Below are 25311 nucleotides of genomic sequence, written 5' to 3'. Positions count from 1 at the left end.
TTCTTGTCGATTATTAGTGAGACCGCCCTATTTTAGGTAATTTCCAAATTCTATTTATAGTCGGAACAACCCACGCCGACCTCAAATGCTAGGATTTCACTTGAACTTGAACTAATTCAGTGCGTGTTCATCGTCGTGCCTTTCAGCAGTGTAGGCGATGTTCTCAATATGATGTACTTATAATAATTAATCAACCAAAGGTAAATGAATCATGTACATACTCTCACTACTAGTACTATTCTGTCCTCACTCAGTCCATGCAGGGACTTTCTATACTTACGTTAGTAAAACTGATAGAAAGTCCCTGCTCAGTCATATTGTTAAAACTATCTTTTGTCTCAAGTCAAGAGCACTGAAGATTGTCAAGGACTTCAGAGACAATGATATTGCGATGCAGAGCAATTTTACTCTATCTCCACTTCATAAATATTGTAGTAGGCAAGTTCCTGGAATATAAACAAAATGGCGGACGTAATTAAGATAAACAAAGCACTGTAGTACTGTTTCAGTTTGCCGTCTGAGGAGAATAGAATTTTAACTTTTTATTAAGGTAGCTACTAGCTAGGCTAATACAATACAACAGCAACTAAATTTTATTTAAATTTCATTTTCAGCTTGTTATGTTACTTCTTAAAGTCATACCTGCCAAGTTTTCAAAATGCCTGTGGGGGTTTTGTGTGCAAGATGGCTGCCATACTCCTGAAAAAACTTCAAGGGGGCCTTCAAATACAGTGTTATGTTGTTTTTTTTTAGCTTCTTCATACTTCTATAAACCTCAATTCATTGTAAAATTTATTGTTTTGTTAAAATTGTGGACATAATTGCTCTTTAAAATTTTAATTTGGGAGCCTCCATGGGGGAAATCCCCCGCAAATAGTGACAGTTGGCAGTTAAGGGACACTAACAGTCAAATTCATATTCACCAATTTGACTCAAATTCTCATATTAGATTTATAACAATGAAAAACATTTATCCAAATTATTAAAAGACTGAGATAAACAATTTACAGGGCATGGATTCCATAATATGAAGCTTTGTTTCATGTGTATTTTAGTCTAGATGCAATCTAATTTTAAAACTATCCAGATGACCCGAAAACAACAGAATGTCACATAACAGATATAAACATAAATATGAATAGATATATTTAGATCTCATGCAATTGGATTGTTCTACGTCTGTTTAATTTCAATTTTTAGGTTAAAAAATAAGTTTATTTTTATATTTTACATGTTTAACCCTTTCCTCCATAGATTTTTTTTTTAACATACTTGATTCGCATCAGATTTTTTTCAATAAAAAAAATTCATTAGGTTTAAAGTAATACAAATGTAATGCATTGTGAAAATGAATATTTCATCAGTAAAATTCAAGTCAGATATTCTCATGAATATCCTTTTCATATTGGACACACATTTTTTTCAATCTGATGCAGACATTTTGTAGTCAAAGCGTTTCAACTGAGGTACTACTCAGGCGTGAAAAGGCGTCATTATGGAGTAAAAGGGGTGGCGTCAAAAAGCGTCATTATGGAGGAAAGGGATAAGAAAGACTTTTTGTGGATCAAATCAGTCGATCAAATAGTTTACCTTTGTTTCACTTTCAATCTTGACATTCTTTCTTTTAATAGCCTAACACACATCAATCATGCATAATCCATCTCTAGCTAAGAACTGAGCTGAACTTGTTGCAGGTTGCATTAGAATGTAAGAAACAATGTGGAAATTAAGCAAATGGATTTTAGTAAGTATAAGTTTTGGATGTTGGTGAGTATTATGAAATATATAAATCAGATGCCATCCTTATCATACATTGTCATGTCACAAAATTGTAATCCTCTTAATCAAAATAACTGAGACACATATCATGTATAATATCATGTGAATGTTGTATTAAAATCACTCTGGTCAAATTGTATAACATTTATATTTTTCACCACAACTAAATGGGTTCCCTTGCTGACAGACTGATTCTAAGAGGGTTCCAGCCAAAATTTCTTTACTGGCTACATGAATGATACACTTTCTTTGTAAAATTTCAGTATATGAACTGTAAAATTGTACTTGAACCAAGCTTGCAATTGGAACTCCTTTAACAATGTTTAAGCAAAATATATATGAAAGTAGACCTAAAAAGAGTTTTAAATGTTCAATTTCCCGTTAAAAAATTTTTAATTAATTTAGTGGCAAGACAAGCATTTTTCAAGTTTCCAGACAATAACTTGTGTTTAAGTGTATGGATCTCTTTAAAATTTTACAGTATTTTGCAACAGCACAGTTTTGCACGATAGCAAGAAATCTTCAACTGCACAGTATTGTGCAAAAGTACAGTATTGCAAATAAATACAAATCTTTTAACCAATTTCAATGGTTAAATTAAAGTTGATTTTTAGGTCACCTGGCCTGCAGGGCCAAGTGAGCTTTTCTCATCACATTGCGTCCGGCGTCGTCTGTCTTCCCTTGTCGTCGTTAACTTTTACAAAAATCTTCTCCTCTGAAACTACTGGGCCAAATTTAACCAAACTTGGCCACAATCATCATTGGGGTATCTAGTTTAAAACTGTGTCCGGTGACCCGGCCATGGCCAAAAATAGAACATCTATAGGGGTAAAATGTAGATTTTGGCTTATAACTCTGAAACCTTGTTTTAGGCATTTAGAGCAAATCTAATCTGACATGGGGTAAAATTGTTTATCAAGTGAAGATCTATCTACCCTGCAATTTTCAGATGAATTGGACAATCGGTTGTTTTGCTGCTGCCCCTGAATTGGTAATTTTAAGGAAATTTTGCTGTTTTTATACGACCGCAAAATTTGAAAAATTTTTCGTCGTATATTGCTATCACGTTGGCGTCGTCAGCGTCGTCGTCGTCGTCGTCCGAATACTTTTAGTTTTCGCACTCTAACTTTAGTAAAAGTGAATGGAAATCTATGAAATTTAAACACAAGGTTTATGACCACAAAAGGAAGGTTGGTATTGATTTTGGGAGTTTTGGTCCCAACATTTTAGGAATTAGGGGCCAAAAAGGGCCCAAATAAGCATTTTCTTGGTTTTCGCACTATAACTTTAGTATAAGTGAATAGAAATCTATGAAATTTTGACACAAGGTTTATGACCACAAAAGAACGGTTGGGATTGATTTTGGGAGTTTTGGTTTCAACAGTTTAGGAATTAGGGGCCAAAAAAGGGCCCAAATAAGCATTATTCTTGGTTTTCGCACAATAACTTTAGTTTAAGTAAATAGAAATCAATGAAATTTAAACACAATGTTAATGACTACAAAAGGAAGGTTGGTATTGATTTTGGGAGTTTAGGTCCGAACAGTTTAGGAATTAGGGGCCAAAAAGGGACCCAAATAAGCATTTTTCTTGGTTTTCGCACCATAACGTTAGTATAAGTAAATAGAAATCTATGAAATTTAAACACAAGGTTTATGACCATAAAAGGAAGGTTGGTATTGATTTTGGGAGTTTTGGTCCCAACAGAATAAGGGGCCCAAAGGGTCCAAAATTAAACTTTGTTTGATTTCATCAAAATTGAATAATTGGGGTTCTTTGATATGCCGAATCTAACTGTCATGACTGTGTATGTAGATTCTTAACTTTTGGTCCCGTTTTCAAATTGGTCTACATTAAAGTCCAAAGGGTCCAAAATTAAACTTAGTTTGATTTTGACAAAAAATGAATCAGTTAGGTTCTTTGATATGCTGAATCTAAAAATGTACTTTGATTCTTGATTATTGGCCCAGTTTTCAAGTTGGTCCAAATCGGGGTCCAAAATTAAACTTTGTTTGATTTCATCAAAAATTGAATAAATGGGGTTCTTTGATATACCAAATCTAACTGTGTATGTAGATTCTTCATTTTTGGTCCTGTTTTCAAATTGGTCTACACTAAAGTCCAAAGGGTCCAAAATTAAACTTAGTCTGATTTTAACAAAAATTGAAATCTTGGGGTTCTTCGATATGCTGAATCCAAAAATGTACTTAGATTTTTTATTATGGGCCCAGTTTTCAAGTTGGTCCAAATCAGGATCTAAAATTATTATATTAAGTATTGTGCAATAGCAAGTCTTTTCAATTGCACAGTATTGCGCAATGGCAAGAAATATCTAATTGCACAATATTGTGAAATAGCAAATTTTTTTTAAATTAGAGTTATCTTTCTTTGTCCAGAATAGTAAGCAAGAAATATCTAATTGCAAAATATTGTGCAATAGCAAGATTTTTTTTTAATTGGAGTTATCTTTCTTTGTCCAGAATCAACTTAAATCTTTGTTATATACAATATACAATGTATATTCACTTTTTACTACCAACTGATAAATTAAAATAATCTTTACCATTCAGTGATAACAAGCAGTTTTTTTACATCTTATTTCCTTATCTTATCTAAAATGTTTTTAGATAATGTATGTTGGACATTTGCCAGACATGACTATGATGTCATTTTCTATTTTTATTTGCCAATAACTTTATGTAAATAACTTCATTGGAAATTTGCCAATATAAAATGTTGCTGATGAAGTTTTTTTTATTGTTTTATACAATAAACAATGTATATTCACTTTTACTACCAACCAATCTTTACCATTCAGTGATAACAAGCACTTTATTTTACATTTTAATATTTTATGATGTATTTAAAAGAGTAGTTATTGTTGCAAACTCCATTAGAAATTTGAATTGATATCAGTTTTGGAAAAAGGGAAACGGGGATGTGAAAAAAGGGGGGGGGGTAAATTTTTCTCATTTCAGATTTCATAAATAAAAAGAAAATTTCTTCAAACATTTTTTTGAGAGGATTAATATTCAACAGCATAGTGAATTGCTAAAAGGCAAAAACAAACTTTTAAGTTCATTAGACCACATTCATTCTGTGTCGGAAACCTATGCTGTGTCAACTATTTAATTTTAGATTTAAAAAGTTTGAAGAAGAAATCTTTAAAGGGAAACTTCGCAAAAAAATCAAAAATTGATATTATGTTCATTCTGTATAAAAAAGCTCAAATTCATAGATATTAAAGTTTTATTCCGCTAGATAAGCGATCACCATCGATTTTAAATTTAGAGTATTAATTCTCTGAGTTCCGCCATTTTGTCCTTCTTTCCCGATTAATGAAACGATATGTCTATAAACCACAAAGAAACAAAACTACAGTAACCGATGTAGTCGTAATTGCGTGTCGATATCTTGTCAATCGTACGGTTGTTTTATCCGACTAACTAACCATGGTCTGTTGTTTTTAAACTTGATATTGGAATTAGGTGAAAAGTCAAAGTTGAAATCATAAATAAGTGTTCCGTGAAAATTGTTTTCGAAAATCTAATTTGTTCATAATTCTTTAAAGTAATAAACCGTTTTCAAATAAATTTTTATCTTCCCTCTTCTGATTACCAGCATGGCTAAAGGTATTACTTCCAAAGGTATTGTGAGGGATGTGAGGTGACACGTCCAGGTATTCAAGCGATTTCCTGTCGGGCTTACAAGTTCACGCATCGTTTCACTTCTGCAGGTATTGATCAGTGTACACGGCTGATAACATTTAACTTTCCATTTTGAACTATCAGATGTATAATATACAACTCTGTCTTACTTGTCATTACCAAACTCATACGCTTGTTTATAAATAACATTTCTGGTGTAAAGAATATTATTCATAAAAATATAAATAATACCCAAAAAATAAGATTTGATGAAATTAAAATCTATTTAAATATTTTTTCCCAGGGTGAATTTGGGAAAATGTAATATATACTCATTGTCAAAAGTGAAGGACAGATTGGAACATACCAGAAATATTGATTTAAAAATATGTACGCACTTGCCGACGATTCGTTTATACGACTGGATAGAAAGTTACGGAACTATAGCGCAATTTAAAATATATACATGTATACATTGAACATAAGAAAAAAACATATATTTTGAATAAATAGGGGTTAAAGTGTTGTAAATAGACTAGTCCACGTATGCCAACAGTATGTAATCATCGAATGTCGATAGACTATTGTATACCAGAAGAACAAGAAGAGAACCAATTTGATTTAAATACAGGTCGATGTATAACTTTTGCTTTGGTACATTGAAGTTGTGGACATAGTAAAATCACAGATTTATATTTCAATAAGATTGTTCTCGAACAAAGGAAGGAATTCGTCATCACAATTGTTATATATGCCACTGGACGAACACTAATTATCCCGAAGGGATGTGAATATTTTGCTGGGAACTTTTGAGTATCAAAGTTTCAAATTAATTTCGGGATTTTTTTTTTCTTGGTATTCAATAACAGAAAAAAGAAAAAATTACTTGTCCGCTAAATAGGGGTATTCTTGTCAGATGAAAGACTTTTAGTTATATTTAAAAAAAATAGGGAAATATGACATTAAATTGGTTCTGTCTTTTTTTTAAACATCGTTAAAAAGATGTGTGTCTAAGGTGAACGCAACAAGAACCCTGTAATACTAGTACGAGAGTATAGCATGTAAACATTTCTTCTCAATAATATGGTTGTATTGGAAATCTTTTCATACAGATTGACAACTCATTGTCCGATATGCATGTAATATTTGCCACATGACGCCCATAGTTCTTTCTACCATCATCATCTTATTCTTTGATATTGCTGTCAACATCGATGGTTCACACCCAAACAAAATGGGAGTAATGGACCTTCAGAGCTTCTCCGTGTTATACACTTGTGAAATATATAGACGAAATTTCTGTATTGAAATGAATATACATCTCACAAACAGGATTTTCAAATAACGATTTTGAGTAATCACCTTACAAACCAATATAAACGTATGGCAAGATATAACCATGAAGGAATTTAGTTTTTGTCAGACACAAGAACTCATCACTATCATAAACGTATACGTATATATGCATACAATTTCAACTATCAAGAACAAGCGGTCGATGTCGATAGTCCGTTTTCTAACTGTTCGAGTTAGACATGTCACTTGTTCATTCTTGAAAGCCTTCATATTCCCCGTCTAACGATGGGAACTGTTTCTGATTGTGTTGACTATAAATGCTTGTATGGTAATTCTGTTGTTTATCTGTACAAGCGGTTGCATTTCCTCTCCTTTCCCAACAAACAAACGAACGAAACGCTACTAGTCTGCTTTCTCTGGAGCTCATCCTCAATGGCTCTTATACGTCAGGAAACTTACATGTATACTAATAATGATTGTATGGATGAACTATTCTAAATTCGTCAATATCAGTTATGCATGACTAAAATATAACTTTTATTACAACTACTGTATTACTTATTTGGATTAATGACGGCTATCATGTTCAACATTGCACAACTATTATCATAGAATTAAAAAAAAATCTTCAAAAATCCTTAAAAAAAAATAATGCCTAAGCTTAGATAATTGGTATTTTTTCACAAAAAGTTCGTGTAAATGATTGTCAAATGAATTTAATAGACCACTTTCGAGTTCATCCGTCACCGGAAAAAACTCGTCAACTATACGCGCCTTTATGACGTCATTTACCAGATAGAGGGGGTCGCCTGTATCCCTGCACTATTTACGTTCATCAAGCGTCTTAGTGATAGTCATTGTGCAGGATAAACAAGAAATAATGGTTGTTCTGTAGGTACTTAATGACAATTCCCCAATGACAGCAATGCTGATTGTCAATTTTGAGAATTCAATTTGCCGAATAATTCGTACAATATAGAATTATAGTTTTCCAACCACTCGCTCAACGTTGGAACGGAAGTGACGACGCCCCTAAACGCACAAATGACGTTCACTAAAACCAGAGTTTTTGACGGAAATGCATCGAACTCGAAAGTTGTCTATTATGTAAGAATAAAATGTTAAAAATAAACTAAAAAAAAAACCCATGTATGTTGTATTTTTTTGTCAATTAAAAACTTTAAAATTGCAATAGTTTCATTAGCATTTAAACACAGCCAGATTTGAATACAAGTTAAGAAATTCCGGTAAAGTCAGTGATATCAAACAGATGTACAATGGTATATCAAATTGGGTAATATTGCATTTAGTTTTTATTAAAGATTAAAACTACTATTTTTTACTTCATATTTGAATCTTTACGCCAATTGCCGCTAAGAAAGTAATCAAAAATTGTTTCCTTTTATTTTTATACATTTTCGGATTTACGAATCTGAATTTTATTTTCAATTAATTTACACAATTTAATTATTGAATCTTTATTCTCATCGTGTATTAAATCTTAGTGTATTAACATCGTGACATCATACTCTTTCTAATCCTTTCTGTATATCCTTTCCAAATAACAACATTTATACCTGTGTACGCTTGAACTCACACCTGCGGCTAAATAGCTACAAGGTAAACGAATTGACCTCAAGCCGAGAAATATACAGTGACCTTTACAAAATAATATACACACTCTGCTCACACATTAGTTGCATTGAAATGATTATCAAAACAATAACGGTAAATAGACAAGTAAATAGTAAAAATGTTCAATAAATATTTTATGAATAAAATCTCAACAATAATTAATTAAATTTATTCAAAAACATTTAGTAGAGACAGAGACATATAATTTTATAGGAGTTTAATTCAATGAATACAAAACGGTATATGCATATTCATTTTCGTTCATTATTATATTGTGGTTAATAACTACGACCATTCGTCAGCTGTGCGCTTTTAATTACGTATATTGTCGATAAGCTATAAGCGTTAAACAGATTTTATTTTTTCCCAGAATTCAATAAATCGGGCTAATACGTCACGACCCACTCGAGAATTCAACCAAAAAAGTTACAAATACTTGATTTTCTCCGTTATTAGAAGGAATATAAATTTAAAACTTTGCAAATGTGTTTTTTATGTTAAGATGAACATAATTAGATGATAAGTAAAAAATCGCGGAATTTCCCTTTAATTGTAAAATTTGTAAAATCTTGACATTTGTTTTGTGTAAAAAAAAAACATGTAATGTCAAAATTTTTATCACAATCCAAATTCAGAGCTGTATCACGCTAGAATGTTTTGTCCATACTTGCCCCAACTGTTCAGGGTTCGACCTCTGCGGTCGTATAAAGCTGCGCCCTGCGGAGCACCTGGTTGGTTATTATCTTAAATATTATTATAGATAGAGATAAACTGTAAACAGCAATAATGTTCAGCAGAGTAAGATCTAATAATAAGTCAACATGACCACAATGGTCAGTTGACCCCTTAAGGAGATATTGCCCTTTATAGTCAATTTTTAACAATTTTCATTAATTTGGTAAATTTTTGTAAATTTTTACAAAATATTTTCCTCTGTATGTAAAAAGCCAAGTCTATATAGATATAGAAATTGTAAGTAGCAAGAAGGTTCAGTAAAGTAAGATCTACAAACACATCACCATCACCAACAAACAATTTTGTCATGAATCCATCTGTGTCCTTTGTTTAATATGCACATAGACCAAGGTAAGTGACACAGGCTCTTTAGAGTCTTGTTTGGGATTCTAACCTTGTACAATTTATTACTATTTTGGATAATGGTCTACATTGAGGTCAAAAGGGTCCAAAATTAAACTTTGTTTGGTTTTATCAAAAACTGAATTATTGCAGGGATTCTAACCTTGTTTTACTATTTTGGATAATGGTCTACATTGAGGTCAAAAGGGTCCAAGATTAAACTTTGTTTGGTTTCATCAAAAATTATTACAGCTGTGTAACACTGAATCTTCAATGATCTTATTGTGCATTTAAATTTTAATTTTGAACCCTGTTTTTAGAAAGTCCATATCAATGTTTTAAGGGTCTAAAATTTCAATTGAAATTATAAATTTTGGTGTTTTTTTATCAGCTGAATCTTACCATGTTGTTAGATTTTTTTTTATATCAGACCATTCTAGGTATGTAAATTAAATGTTCCATTTCAAATTTTAAGATTTTTGACCTGACAGACCACATTTATTTTGTGTCAGAAACCTATATTATGTAAAACAAAAATGACCACAATCCAAATGCAGACAGTATTAAGTTTGAAAATTGTGTCCAAGCTTGCCCCAACTGTTCACGATTCAACCCCATCGGTCGTATCATGCTTCGCTCACTGAAGCATTTTATTTTTCATTGTGTTTAAGTTAAATTTGGTTTCGTAAACAGTAGGTACAGGTGAGCGTCGCAGGCTCTTGGAAGCCTCTGGTTCCTTAACCTAATATTGATCTTTCCAGGTCCAAGGGGTAATATCTACAAGATAAAACAAACCATAGTGTTCTAAACTATTATTGATAATATTCAAATTTGGGAACACTATTTGATTAGGTTTGGATGGAAGGCATGACTAATGAGAATACTTTGGTGATGAAGAAGTTGTAGGGAAATGTATTTTTACCCTTATCAGTGGTTTTATAGAACAGTTATGAAGACTTTGATCAAGTTTATATTTGGTTCCTCTTGACTGATTTTTGTTGAAATAAATGGATATGAACTTTCATAAAAGTAACAGATTGTTTGAACATTTTGTTCTGCTACACTTATTTAGCCATTAACAGTGTCCGTTCAATAACCTGTCAAGGATATAACTCTATAGGGTTATTAGAAATAAATAACAATCATTTGGTATTGTGGACAAAAAAATTAAAGAACTGTTAAAACATATGTATGTTGCATGTTTCAACGGGAAAATATGCATAATTATTTTTGTCAAAATGTATAAAAGTTCTATTGATATTACATGTACTATTGTCTTTATGTAAACTATAGAAAGAACAGTTCATACATTGCCAATCATGCTTACTACACCTATTTATTACAGAAAAATATATGCCTATAATAACTAAAGTGTGTTATTACAGCGTCTCTATATCACTCCTAAGCATTTGCTCAGACATGCTTATTTACAACATATATTATATTTTAATTTATTGTGAGAAAAAATGATCAGAGCATGTAATGAGGTTCTGTGCAAGCTTCCAAGTAATTCCCAAGTGTCTCATATAACAAGTTACATGCCTTCAATAACTAAGCCCTGTTATTAGGTTTAGTTTATCCCTTAAGAGCCTTGTCTCATTGATTTACTATGGTTAATGAAAAATTAATTAATTCAATTTAAAAATTAATTTTATCAAGGCTATGCATGTAGATTCTGCACAAAGTTTCAACAGTTCCCTAGAGCCCACTAAAAATCAAAATTTTTATGATGTATTTTACAAATAAAAAACATTTGTTATTAAAGATTTATAATTAGAAAATTTAAGGATTAAAGTGGAGACAACTCATGAAAGTATCTGTAATAACACATGAATGTTATTTTCTGTAATAACCCTACAGAGTCGGCGTTTTGCATTTTCGCCGATCTGCATTTCATTTACGCCGATTTTTCTTTCAATTGTGCCGATTTTTTTTACAGGTAAATTACAGGTGAAAAGATATTTAGAAGATGCGGTATGAGTTCCAATGAGACAACTCTCTATCCCAGTCATGTTATAGTTGTTTATTCTTTAGTTTTCTATGTTGTGTTATGTGTACTATTGTTTGTCTGTTCGTCCTTTTCATTTTAGCCATGGCGTTGTCAGTTTATTGTCGATTTATGAGTTTGACTGTCACTCTGGAATCTTTTGTCCCTCTTTCATTTACCATTTATCAACCATCTCCGTTAGCCAGTTGTACAAATGTTATGAATTGTCAATCATAACATGTATATAACTGTTGACCTCTGCTCACCACGGGGAGGTGAAAGTAGGGTTTCTAGCAAGATAAATCAATACGAAAGCTATATATTTACATACTTTAAAATCAAGAAGTAAAACCTAAGATAAAAGCACTTTGTTAATGCTAAAATGAAGAGTTCGCATTTTAACATACGTTACGGCCTGGATTTTCTTGATAAAATCTATTTAACATAGAAGTTGGGGTGCAGCTGCTCAGAAATGAGGTGGATAGCGTTATATTGTGCATATACATGTACTTTAAGTCTGTAGGCTAAGAATGTAAGACATTTGTCATCAGAAGAAGTGTCAGACATATTGTCAAACGTGAAGCAGTCATCGATTTCATTTGGGGGATGGAAGGGTAACCCGAACAAATGGGATAGCCATTTACCAATGTTGCTTAATTAATTTGTCTTTATACTCTGTGCTCAGCCCATGTAAAAGTATTAACTTACCTGTAATTTACCTGTAAATCCAATTAGGAGAAAAAATAAAAATTGGCGCAAATGAAAAAATGAAATCAGCGCAAATGAAAGAATGAAACTTTTCAAAATCGGCGCAAATGTCATACGCCCTATAGAGTTACATGGATATCCTTGACTAATAACAACAATAACAACAAAAACAACAACTTTTATTTCACAATCAAGACACCCTAAGGAGCAGTATAATTACAGTTTAAATTAAAGTGTACAAATAATTGTGGTGATTTTTTGCATTGAACTATTTGAAACAATAAAACTAAAACTATACATAAGAAGGGAGACAACAAACACAGTATATCTTCCCAAAGATAATGAGTGAGTGAACATAATCAGTACCGTTGTATTATTGAAAGAAGAGCTGCGGGCTACTCATGTTTTATTACTTAATTTTGCTCTTATAGTCTTTATCAAACTATCTAAAAGTATTAACTTTATCATTATGTTATTAAAAAATGGATCTTCATGTGACATCAACCATACAAGTTTTGATTGATCATTTAGAGTTTTAAAATGAGAAAATTTAGAGAATTAATATAAAATGAAACTGAACCTTTAAGTTTTAAGTGATGGACATTGAAGAAGAAAATGAATTTCATCCTCAACAATGTCGTGATGTGACTATAACATAAGTTACAAAATCTTTTGTCTTGGGATATTCCTTTATGTCTTCCCTTTTCTATTTCAAGTTCATGGGCACTGATTCTAAATTTGGTTAACTAATTGATTGTTTTACAGTTATTGTAATTTAGATAATGAATAAATGCTTCCCAACAAATTATCGATTTTTTTTTAGATACAGTTTTGGACTCTTCAAACGCCTCTTTAATGAGAAAGTTATTTTGTTCTGAAAGTCTGACCCAAAATTTAGTCATATTAAGAATAACCTCACATCAACTCTCCCATCACTTCTAGGTTAGTTAATCTTTTAGGTTCTTGTAGAGAATATTTACAAAATTTAACATGTGATTTTTCAATAACTAGATATTTGCACATATGGAAAAAAATATTTATCCCCTTTTAACATGAAAACATTTTGACAATATTTTTTTTTTCAAATTGAGATATGTTGCTTCCTGTGACTAAATAAAGGTCAAGTTCAATTTTCACAATTTTAGCTTTTCTACTTGTGGAGTACACATTTCTTTATATCTAATTTTGTTTAAGTCACATGTGTTAATGATTGAGGTAGATGTTATATGGTATTTTATTTTTGTTGTGTGTGTTAATGTTTAATTTTTACATGATCCTGTTTGGGGTTCAGATTTGCAAGTATTATTTTTATTATTAATTGGATTATAATGTATTTTAAATATTCAATCACAATCCAAATTTCAGAGCTGTTTTAAGCTGAAATGTTGTGTCCATGCCAGTGGCGGATCCAGAAATTTTCCTAAGTAGGGGCCCACTGACTGACCTAAGAGGGGGCCCGCTCCAGTCACACTTCAGTGATTCCCTATATAAGCAACCAAATTTTTTCCCAAAAAGGGGGGGGCCCGGGCCCCCTGGGCCCCCCTCTAAATCCGCCTCTGCATGCTAATGCTCTACTGTACAGGGTTTGACATGTGGGAAAATCCAGCTTACTGTCACTAGACTGAGCCTCTTGCAATTTTTGTCTTGTTACATGTAGTATGTTAGTCTACTACGATGAGTTACAGATCAAGTTTTTCGTTTGTTCCCCCTCCACAGATATTACTGGAAAAAAACTATTGTTGGACATAGTACAAACTAACTATTTTCTCTGTTTTCCTTTTCAGGTTATTATATTAACCTGTACAAATGGATATGACTGGAAATGTCCACATTCATCACAGTGGAATTTCACTTCCAGATCTTTTGAATGTTTAAACAAAAATATTTATGTATGCTTATTTGATGCATCAGAATCAAATGGTTTGAAAGCAGTATTTACAGGAAAATGCGGCCACCTTGACGTATCAAGAGAAGGTACAATACAAATCAGTTCCATGCTACAAACTTAGAATGAATATAATTTTTACATCACTCTCACCTTAGTGTCAAATATATTACATTTATTTTGTGTCTTAATCATTCTAACAATTGGCTTGGAGTGTATAAATTTCGTAAAATTGGGGACCTGCATTTACATTGTACATGTCTATAGTTTCCACTTTGTTAATCTGTCCCTCAAATTTTTTTTTAAACACAGGATTTAATTTTGATAACGTTCTTAAACTATCCTGGATTTCTACTAAACTTGGGCAGAAGCTTGTTTATGATCACTAGATTGTATCCAGAAGTAAATTCTATAAAAAAAATCCTGTTTTACCATTTTTACTTATAAATGGACTTGGTTTTTCTACAAGTTCATATGTTACATTCACATGATTCATGATCACTTTGTGTTTAAAGTTCCAAAAAAAATTAAAAACTTTCTTACATTATCCTGGATTTGTACCAAACTTGGACAGAAGCTTGTTTATGATCAAAAGCTAGAAGTTAGAAGAAAATTTTGTGAAAGTTTATTCCCTGTTTTCTGATTTTTACTTATAAATGGACTTAATTTTTCTTTCAGTTAACTTTCATATAGTCTACTGTTCAAGTTTTTAAAGCATTTATTTAATTCATAAAGTAGGCGACACTGGGTCCCATGGAACCCTCACATATTTTTCAAGTCTCTTGATTAATAAATGACCTCATCTGTCCTGAGTATCTACAGCAACTTTCAAGTTACTAGTTTCAATAGATATACATGTACATGTATAAGAAGATGTGGTATGAGAGCCAATGAGACTACTCTCCATCCAAGTCACAAATAGTAAAAAGTAAGCCATTATAGATCAATTTACAGCCTTTAAAACAGAGCCTTGGTTCACAAGGAACAGCTAGGTATAAAGGGCCCAAAAATGATCAGTGTAAAACCATTCAAACAGGAAAACATAAGGTCTCTTTATATAAAAAAATGAGAAACACTTATGAACCTCATCAACAAACTACTGAACATCAGATTCATGACTTTGGACAGGTGCTAACAAATGTAACAGGGTTTAAACATTTTAACAGGCACCCACCATTAACATGATTAAAGGGTTTAAACGTTTTAACAGACATGCACCCACCTTCACTTTAACCTGAAGTAGTGGTGTAATATTGCAATATTGAAAGACACACTTTAAAATATCAATTGAAATGTCTTATCTCAATCAAAAACACATATTAACAAAAACAAGTAAACAACCGTTCGTATGCATTAATTAGATAGAAACTGGACTAATTATAAATCTTTAAGAAACAGGAAAAAGTACAATAGACAGGTTTTCTCCCTGTCTAACCTCAAGTGTCTAACACAATATTACTAGAAAGTAAATAGATAGTTGACTACCCTGTTGAACACAAGATTGTACAATACTTACATTTTACCATCAATACAGTTTTGCAGTAACTTACATGCATTCCATAAAGCTGTTCTATTAATGGAATTAAAAGCCTTTCAATAATCAAAAACGCCATTAACATGATTAAAGGCACACTATTGTGTTTTTTGTGATTTTACTTTTTATGCCTGATTTATGGGCATTATGTTTTCTGATCTGTGCGTCCATTCATTTGTCCGTTCATTGGTTCGTCTGTCTGTCCAGCTTCAGGTTAAAATTTTTGGTCGAGGTAGCTTTTGATGAAATTGAAGTCCAATTAACTTGAAACTTATTACACATGTTCCCTATGATATGATCTTTCTAATTTTAATGCCAAATTAGAGATTTTACCCAGCTTTCATGGTCAACTGAACATAGAAAATGATAGTGTGGATGGGGCATCCGTGTACTATGGACACATTCTTGTTATTGGTTATTCTTGTGTATGAATTTATTAAACATTTAAGACTATATCATAAGTTCAACAGTTCCTTTTTAAACCTGCCTATTCTAAAGAGCATTAAAAATATAGAAAAGTGTAAGTTTATACCTAAATAATATTATTTCTTACCTGATTTATAATATCCTGTTCCTGACCTGTTGCTTATTTTTATTTAAACAACAAGTGGTTTGTTAAATCTCAGTTGTTCATTTGTCAAAATTGGATTCTGAGTTCTGACGTTAAATTTTCTATTTTGACATCAGGAAAAGGCAACCATTCATAGAAAGAACACAAAATTTTGCAGATCATTCTTGTCTATATATGGCATAAAAATCATAAGAGAAATAGATACAAACAATAAATCTCATGCAATACAATATTTATCATGTGTTTATCCACTCTTGACAGATAAATTTTAAATATTTAGAACACTATGATTTTAAATCTGAAATGTTAACTGTCTTGAGTGGATAAATAAAGTATATACATGTAAATTATAGTGTTTATCAATTGTGATTAGAGATTTGACTGTATTTTTATACAACAGTCAAAGGTAGTTTTATATTTGTTGTGTTATCATGGTTATTATTTGTACTATATTTTTCATCTATTGTTGTTATAATCACCTAAAAATTTTGCTAGTTTAATGTTATTCAAGATATAAGAATCTAGTATGACATAAAAACACTTAGAAAATGAAAATTACCTTCAACTGAATGATCTGATAAAATAGCATACGATTTTACTGTAGATATATTTTGTAAAACACATTTGAATTTCAAACGAATATTCACAACTGAAAAAGATAACGGCATATTAATAATCCTTTCAAAACAAATATTTTGGAAAATTTCCTTGAATAATGCACTTATGTATATTCCATATTTTATGAAGCACTACATGTCAGGGTTGGCAAAGTATTACCCGCCCGGGAATTCCCGGGTGGGAAAACCCGGGTTTTCCCGGGCTGGGCAATACTCCCAGGAATGGGGAATACTGGGCATTACTGGGCAATATGATTTTTTAAGCTTATTTTAACACAAAATAGTAAAGTCTTGGTGTAGTTTCATAGTATTACAGCTAAATATATACTTTTTATACATATAACCATTGAGAGTCATTTCTAAATTAATGAAAAATTCAATTTCATTCCCTTCTATGTAGACAGAATACAAGATTTGCACATTTAAGGAAACCTTGTTAATTACCAAGCATTGTTTCAATTTTAATCCATTCTTTTGCAATGTTTAAGTCAATTGTTAATTTCAAATGTTATACATTCATATTGCTAAATAAACACCCTAAGGGTCATGCCATTAACACATATAGAATGATAGGGCTGATTATTGTTACATAAACAAATCTGCATTTTAATCTGAATAATAACTTACTAATTAGTGACAGTACACAGACATTATTTAAATGTAATTGTTATTTCTTAATAGGAGTTATATTATTAAAAAAAATAGTTTTTGCTTTATATTTACAGTTTTACCAATCCTGACAAACAAAAAAGGTTATATATATCTTAAATGTATAGCATTTGTGTTTGATCACTGAATAAGGCCTATAAAATTCAGACCAGCATTTTATATTACCCAGTATTGCCCAGTATTACCCACTAAAACCCAGTAAAACCCGGGTTTTCCCAGTATTTCCCACTGGGCTGGGCAATACTCATAAAACCCGGGTTTTTGCCAACCCTGCTACACGTGTTATCTAACTTCTTTGTAAACAAAGAAACTTGTATACAAAATTATTCAGGTGAAAACATGAATTATTTCCGGATAAAAGAAAATTTTTGTACTAACAAAATTAACCATAATAGATGTTCTATACTAATGATAACGAAGCCGGGATAAGGTACCAGTATTTGATGTATCTATTAACAAATGTAAATATATATGTTAATAAAACTTAGTTTTAAGAAAAAAAGAAATAAAGTATCACACTTGATGCAGTGATAGAATATATATTTAATAAATAAACAGTAACTTGACTGGAAGTGTTGCTCTCCAACTTTTGCAACTCATTCAAAGTTCTGACCCAATTGCATTTTGCTTTATAAAACCAAACTGTTCAACTGGTCAGAATTTTGAACAAACTGTTGAGTTTAAATGTGAAAGTGCAAGGTGATAAAATAAAACATACTTAGAATCCTATATGATTTTTGTCCACTTTAATGTTGTGACAAAATCAGTCTAACAGTTTGAATAGATATATTATAGTCATTAACATCATTACAATGCTTAAGGTGAAATGTTGTTATTTTGAATTGCTATAAAAATGTCCAAACTAAGCTTTCATATAATTTTTCTTTCGAAAAGTCTTCTATATTCATAAGAATCAGACATCATTTGAATTAAAACATCATATATTAAGAAAATATGTGTGAAATAACAATACGTTATTGATTAGTTTCCATGGTGAGATAACCTAAAACATTATTCTTTTGAATAAAGACTTTTTGAAAGAAAAAATGATTATCTCCCCATGGAAACTTCTTTTTGGAATTTTGGGTCCTCAATGCTCTTCAACTTTGTATTTGTTTGGCTTTTTAACTATTTTGATCTGAGCGTCACTGATGAGTCTTATGTAGACGAAACGCGCGTCTGGCGTATAAAATTATAATCCTGGTACTTTTGATAACTATTCCTACAAACATATTGTAATTTCACACATATTTTATTGAATATGAAATGTTTTAATTCACATAATGTCTGATTCTTATGAATATATATAGAAGACTTTTCAAAAGAAAAACCATATGAAAGCTTAGTTTGGACATTTTTATAGCAATTCAAAATAACAACATTTCACCTTTAGCATGGTAATGACTATAATATATTTATACAAACTGTTAGACTGAATTTTTCACAACAACATTAAAGTGGAGTTAAAGTCTTATAGGATTGTAAGTATGTTTTATTATTTCACCTTGCACTTTCATGACTTGGCTGTAGTTTTCTTCAGCAGTTTGTTCAAATTTCTGACCAGTTGACCAGTTTGATTTTATAAAACAAATTACAATTTGGTCAGAATTTTGAATAAGTTGCAAGGTGGAGAACAACACGAACAGTCAAGTCACTGTTTATTTGTTAAATATATATTCTATCACTGCATCAAGTGTGATACTTTATTTATCGACTCAAGACAGTTAACATTTCAGATTTAAAAGTGAGGTTTGCATAGCGTTCTAAATATTTAATAAAAAATTAAAGACCAAGTTTCTTGGTATTTAATACTCCTGACATATATGCATTTGGTATTTATCACAGTGATCCATTTTTTCAGGTTTCAAATATATTCTTGCACCAGACTTGAATCAAGTGCCATGTACTGCAAGTAGATACCAGCCATTCACTTTTACAACTGATGGAAATAGTCAGTGTGTGTTAAGTAAGTCCTTATGCAAAGGCAGTGGACAGATTTTAGCTAATAATGGAAGTTCCCTCACAGACATAAGTTGTAGATGTGATTACAGACATAATTATGATTATGTAATACCACCCAAGGACCCCTGCGCCTGTAAACCATCAGAGGAAGACTGTAGTTGTTACATCAGAAAATGTGAAGATGATAAAGTAATGATAGCAGGTAAATATCAGTGATATGTATGGATACATACAGAAATTGCATTGCTAACTAATTTCAATATGTTATTAGCATTTTCTCTCATGTATAAATTTGGAGAAGGAAATACCTCACTGTACTTTCATTCTGTGTTTAATTTGAAATATCATCAATGATGGAAGAGTATTAATTGAATTCTTTAGTCTGTTCATCTGACTATAACTCAAGTTAAACTTGATTAAACAAATCTATAAAAGAAATGCGTAAAAGGAAATGTAAGGTATGCAATAGTGAGCATGTTAACGTTGGGAAAGCAATCCAAATTATCAAATAAAACCACCACTGACAAATTATGTTCCTGACTTTAGACATGACGATGCACATTAGTATGTTGGAGGATTAAACTATTTTCAGTTCTAAAATATATCTACCTACCTATTGCCATTACTTTAATTGTGTCAGTCATTTAGTCTTCTGGCATAAAACATTTAAAAAAATGTCTTCTCTTATTCAACTGGCATGACTGGACCAATTTCTGCAAAACTTGGACTGCATGATCCTTAGGGTATCTTGTACAATAGTTTTTTTTTCTCTCTGCCAATCAACAGTTATGGCTGCAATTGTGTTTTATATCCCTTGCAAACAAAGTTTTGGGAATCAAAATGTCTGTCTGTACTTCTGTCCTACTTCATGTTTGGTGTGTAACACTTGTACCCTAAGACTTAGATTAACCAAACTTGATACACAGTTGCATCATGGACTTGGGATGTGTCATATACCAAAGGCATGTCACTCTGACACTGACCTTTGACCTTTTATCCCTTTAATAGTAAATCTATGGACACTACATGTCCTGCTGTCAACTTTTGTGCTAGGATAACCAAACTAAATACCTTTTATAGCCAACTGCATGGTATTTGTTTTTCTCATTGTTGAAATCCTTATGGTTGACTATAAATGTTTCCATCCACTTAATTTGAAGTATGGTAAACAGTTGTCTCATTTGCAATCATATCTTATCTCCTTATTTCATAGTAAAACATTGTCCAATTTGTGTCTTACACATATTACTCTAGTACAATAGAAATAAGGTTGACCAAACTTAGTATGCTGCTATGTCATGGGATGGGGGAGTCATGTGTCAAAGTTTTGTCACTCTAACTTTGAGTTTGACCTTTGACCCAGCAACTGAAATCCCAGTACAGGTTATTAGTCCAGATATCTCGTTTTATCGGTCGTCCAACTGTCTATATCAATTTGCTCAGCTCTTAATAAAACTCCATATCACGGCTTTGTGACGTCAAATACGTTGACCTGGCCTTAATAACTTTGACCCGGACATATCAGCGACGTCATAATGTTTGAACCGACGTTGATTAGTTTGACCCCAACTTATCAAGTCAACTTCCAGTTGCTGGTGAAACTAAGACAATACTTCCAAAAGACGCAAATACAGCCCGATAAATCGATTATCAGGTTATCGGCATATTAATATTGTAAAATATCAGCTGCTCGACATAATATGAAGGCTCTTTGATCTCGTTCACTGCACACAGCTGATATTTAATGATATCAACATGCAGACAACCTGATAATCGGTACTTATAGATTATTTATATTGAGAGAGAGGGGAGAGGAACTTTTTTTATTGCTAATATTTGCCCATACTATTTCAGATTACAGATGTATGAAGAGAGTTGACACTATTTTACCAGAAGATATAAAATGTTCAATCATCAGCAGGTATAAGACATACACATTTTAAGTAAAAACATGCATATAACTTGAAACATTTAAAATACTTTAAAAATGATGAATTATAATTATTAAGTCGAGGATTTTGTTAAAAAAATTTTTGAAGCCTTCATGAAATTTTTTCATATATTTAGAATGGAAGTTTGGTTATTTCTGAAGAATAATAATAACAAATGGACTATTTCTTCCTGATTTTATGCTTTTTGTATTTACAGAGCTTGAACAATGTTGAACATAAGATCTAATTCATACAAATGTATTTTTCTTTTGAAAAAAAAAGTTCTTAAAGGTTATTATTATTGCATTGCAGCAAGATCCTTGAAAATTGTTTTATTGGTACTAAAATTGATTTAATTTTTAATGTTAATTAGTACCTAAACATGCATTAATTGCTATCTAGGTATAACTTACAATGTATATTGATGTATGGTGTTGGTATTTATATTTTGGCATTGGACAAGCTTTAAATAATTAAAATTGAATTATAATAAATAGAGTAAAATTCAGTACTTAAAATGTGTATTTTTTTTCTTATTAGGATTTATTTTTGGGGCTAACTTAAGAAAGATACTGATAACCATGCTCACAAGTGATGCAAAAGATAAGTTGAAAGATAATTATTATGAGTCTTAAAATTGGACGAAATAATTTGGTTACACACTGTCTTTGGAAAGATTCTTATTATAGTCTGTTATGTTACTGTTATGTAATTGTGCATTATTTAGAAAGACATCTGTCAATGTTTGTTGAATATATGTAGGAAGAACAAAACTTAATAATATTTGATCTTTTATATTGACATTTCAGAATTATACCACCAGAAAAAACAGATACAGTTGATAAAATACAGTTGCAGTCAGTAGGTTCAAGTAAGGAAGCAAGAAAAAATATGATTTTTAGCTAACACAGACATATGTCAGAGTTGTCAAGCCACAACTGGAGATTTGGAAATTTTCAGCTGGAGTTTGGGCCTCATAACTGGAGATTTTTTATCAACCTTTTTATCGACATACACAAGATTTTTTTGGGGTGTTAAAACTGCATATCTTCCTTTTTTGTTATAATAGAACAATAATTCCATACCTTTAAACACCTGCATAGCCATTGTTACTTGATAAAATAGAAGATAAGGAGGTTTCAAGTATTTATTCATCATATATAGTTCTAAGATAAAGTTATTAGCCATCATACATAGTTGGCAAAAAGTACCTCTGCTTTAGCCACATTGTCATCTTTAGTACCACTACTGAACATGTTTGTAACAGAAGGTGTTATATATATATATGATCAATCATAGATATATAGTTATCAGGCAACACATCTCAGGGTGTGCACTCTTGTTTTGTTTCAAACCTACATGCTGTAGTCCTTATTATTTTGCCATCAATTTGAAAAAAAAGGATATTTTGGGGTAAGAAATTCAACTGAAATCTTTTGTTAGGATTTTAAGCTACTAAGTATTAGAAAGAATAATACATTTCTCTTAGAATTATGGTTCATTACAGCAACTTCTATCCATTATGGTCACATCTGTTAATTGAATTAAACATATATATATATGGTGATCCGATGGATAAATCTGTTGTAGAGTTGTCACTCGCTCAGACGTAATTATAAATATAATTATTTTCTGGGACTGTATCTTTAATTAATTTGTACGATCCTTTACTATAGATAATTTAGCTGATCTGAAAAAATATCATCTTCATGCCTTATGTATCATGTACTGTAGTACGACCCTAGATTAAAACTGACGTGGAAAGGTAACACCCGGCCACCAAAAGCTTCATTTTTATGAAGCTCAGGTGGTCATGTGGTCTAGCGCACCGGTTACAGTACAGGCGATTTGGTGTCACGATATCTCAGTAGCATGGGTTTCGATTCCCGGCGAGGGAAAAACCAAAAAATTGTGAAAGCAAATTTACAGATTTTACATTGTTGGGTTGATGTTTAGACAAGTTTTATATATAGATATAGGAAGATGTGGTATGAGTGCCAATGAGACAACTCTCCATCCAAGTAGCAATTTTTTAAAGTGAACCATTATGGGTTAAGGTACGGCCTTCAACATGGAGCCATGGCTCACACTGAACAGCAAGCTATAAAGGGCCCCAAATATTACTAGTGTAAAACCAACCATTTAATCTATATAAAAACGAGAAACAAAAAACACATATGAACTACATAAACAGACGACAACCACTGTACATCAGATTCCTGACTTAGGACAGATGCAAACATTTGCAGTGGGATTAAAACGTTTTAATGGTACCAAATCTTCTCCCTTATTGTGAAACAGTAGTCACAACATCATGACATAAAAAGACACACTATAAAATATCAATTGGAAGGCTTAACTCGATCAAAAATCGCCAATATACACACAGTGAATAAATAAATTAGATATGTGATACCTGAATGAAAATACAAAGTTAATAAAAATTATAAGGGATAAATAATTAAGGTAAAGGTAAACGAACAGGTTTAAACAAGGTTAAAGTATGATACCGTTGTGAATTGTTTAACAATTTTTAGAAAAAGCATCTCTTTTGAAAAAAAACTGTCATATTATACACAGGTAAATGAAAATAATTTTATATATATATACAAGTCTAAATTGAAAACAACGTTCAAACCTATGATTGCATTGGATAAAAACACAATTTTTATACGTGTGCATGTAAAACAAATTTCGTTGTAAAGGGGTTTAAATTGCAGAACAACATCATTTTCCAAAGGACCACATGCACCCGTAAAAAAAAATGCAGTTTTTATCCAAAGCAATCATAGGTTTGAATGTTGTTTTCCATTAAGACTTGTTTATATTTTTTTGTTTTGGCTTGTATTATATTATCCCTCTGGTTTAAATAATTCAGTCATCCAATCTGAACTCTTTAAAATTCAAGAGTCTATCCTATACTGAGGTAAATATTATGGCCTTCCAAATACTGTTTTGATCCCTAACATCACTGAAGAGACATTAATGGGGGTAGTAATGGGGGTGACAAATAACGGTAAAAATTCTTGCCAAATGACGTTTACGGTAATTTTTGGTTCATGATGATAAAATGTACACTTTCTTTTAGATGTTAAAAACTCGTCCAATTTTGACGAATCACATTATTTTTTTTCCAAAATTGACAATAACAATAGTTATTTGAGACCTCTGACGTATCACGAAAAGAATGTTTTAAAATATTAATCAATTTGTCGCTAATGGTAGCAGAAAATGACCGTTTGATGCCTGAATGTAAAGGGCATTACTACCCCCATTAATTGTACAAAGCTAATGCAAATACAAAATGAGGCAAAATATATTTTAAAATGTTACTATCAAGACAATGGGCCAAATTTGGTGTCTGCTTTCTTAACAACTTGTTCATGATTTGAAGTCTTTTTCAATGGTCGACTTTTATACATCAAGTGAAACTTTGTGCTCATTTTGTGACCGGAGGTACACAACAATTAAAACATTTTGTTCCTTTTGTTGCTGGAAAATACAACAAGCATGACTAATAAAATATTTTACTCATGAAAGGAACTTGCACCAATCATTATTTTTTTTATTAGGTACCTGGTCGATACAAGCTTCAGTTATCTTAATAGTAGTAATCATCATATATACAGGTAAATACAATTCATTTTAGATCTATTTAAGATAATAGTTATCATTATACTTCAAATTTCTTATATTATATTTAATTTCATTGGAAACGTGGCATTTGTGTATTTCCCCCTTACCTTTCAAACCACCAACCCATAGCAACATGTGATGAAATTAGCAACAGGTGTTTTAAACCTTAAGGTTCATCATAACAAATTAAATGAGCAAATATGGCTGTATTTTTACATCAAAAACTAGGCCACAATTAAAAATATTTTGGTTTGCCCAAACCCTACCCAAGGTTGAGACAGTGGGTAGGTAGGTAGGCATTTTTTTTTTTTTTTTTTTTAAAGAAATTAATGTATCAGATGTTTATTAGTCTTCATGCCTATCTGATAAAAAAAACTT

At 31.5% G+C, this 25311-nt stretch overlaps 1 protein-coding gene across 1 annotated transcript; it reads left to right on the top strand.

Annotated features, from left to right (window-relative positions):
- Positions 1-63: 63 nt before the first annotated feature.
- On the top strand, positions 64-22203 carry LOC143066731 (uncharacterized). The gene is made up of 6 exons (XM_076239542.1): positions 64-200; positions 1632-1744; positions 13913-14102; positions 19266-19568; positions 21221-21287; positions 22107-22203. The coding sequence occupies exons 2-6, from the start codon at positions 1718-1720 to the stop codon at positions 22201-22203; spliced, it is 684 nt and encodes a 227-aa protein (XP_076095657.1). The 5' UTR covers positions 64-200; positions 1632-1717.
- The last annotated feature ends 3108 nt before the right edge of the window (positions 22204-25311 follow it).

The sequence above is a fragment of the Mytilus galloprovincialis genome, chromosome 3, assembly GCF_965363235.1.
Source record: "Mytilus galloprovincialis chromosome 3, xbMytGall1.hap1.1, whole genome shotgun sequence".
NCBI classification, from domain to species: Eukaryota; Metazoa; Mollusca; class Bivalvia; order Mytilida; family Mytilidae; genus Mytilus; species Mytilus galloprovincialis.
The sequence above is the reverse complement of the archived record's forward strand: the minus strand, read 5'-3'. Positions and strand labels throughout refer to the sequence as shown.

Bases quoted from the DNA above. Each gene is read 5' to 3' on its own strand.
- LOC143066731 (XM_076239542.1), top strand. From the start codon at position 1,718: ATGTGGAAATTAAGCAAATGGATTTTA. The intron at 19,569-21,220 runs GTAAATATCAGT...ATACTATTTCAG, and splicing joins TGATAAAGTAATGATAGCAG to ATTACAGATGTATGAAGAGA. The intron at 21,288-22,106 runs GTATAAGACATA...TTGACATTTCAG, and splicing joins AAATGTTCAATCATCAGCAG to AATTATACCACCAGAAAAAA.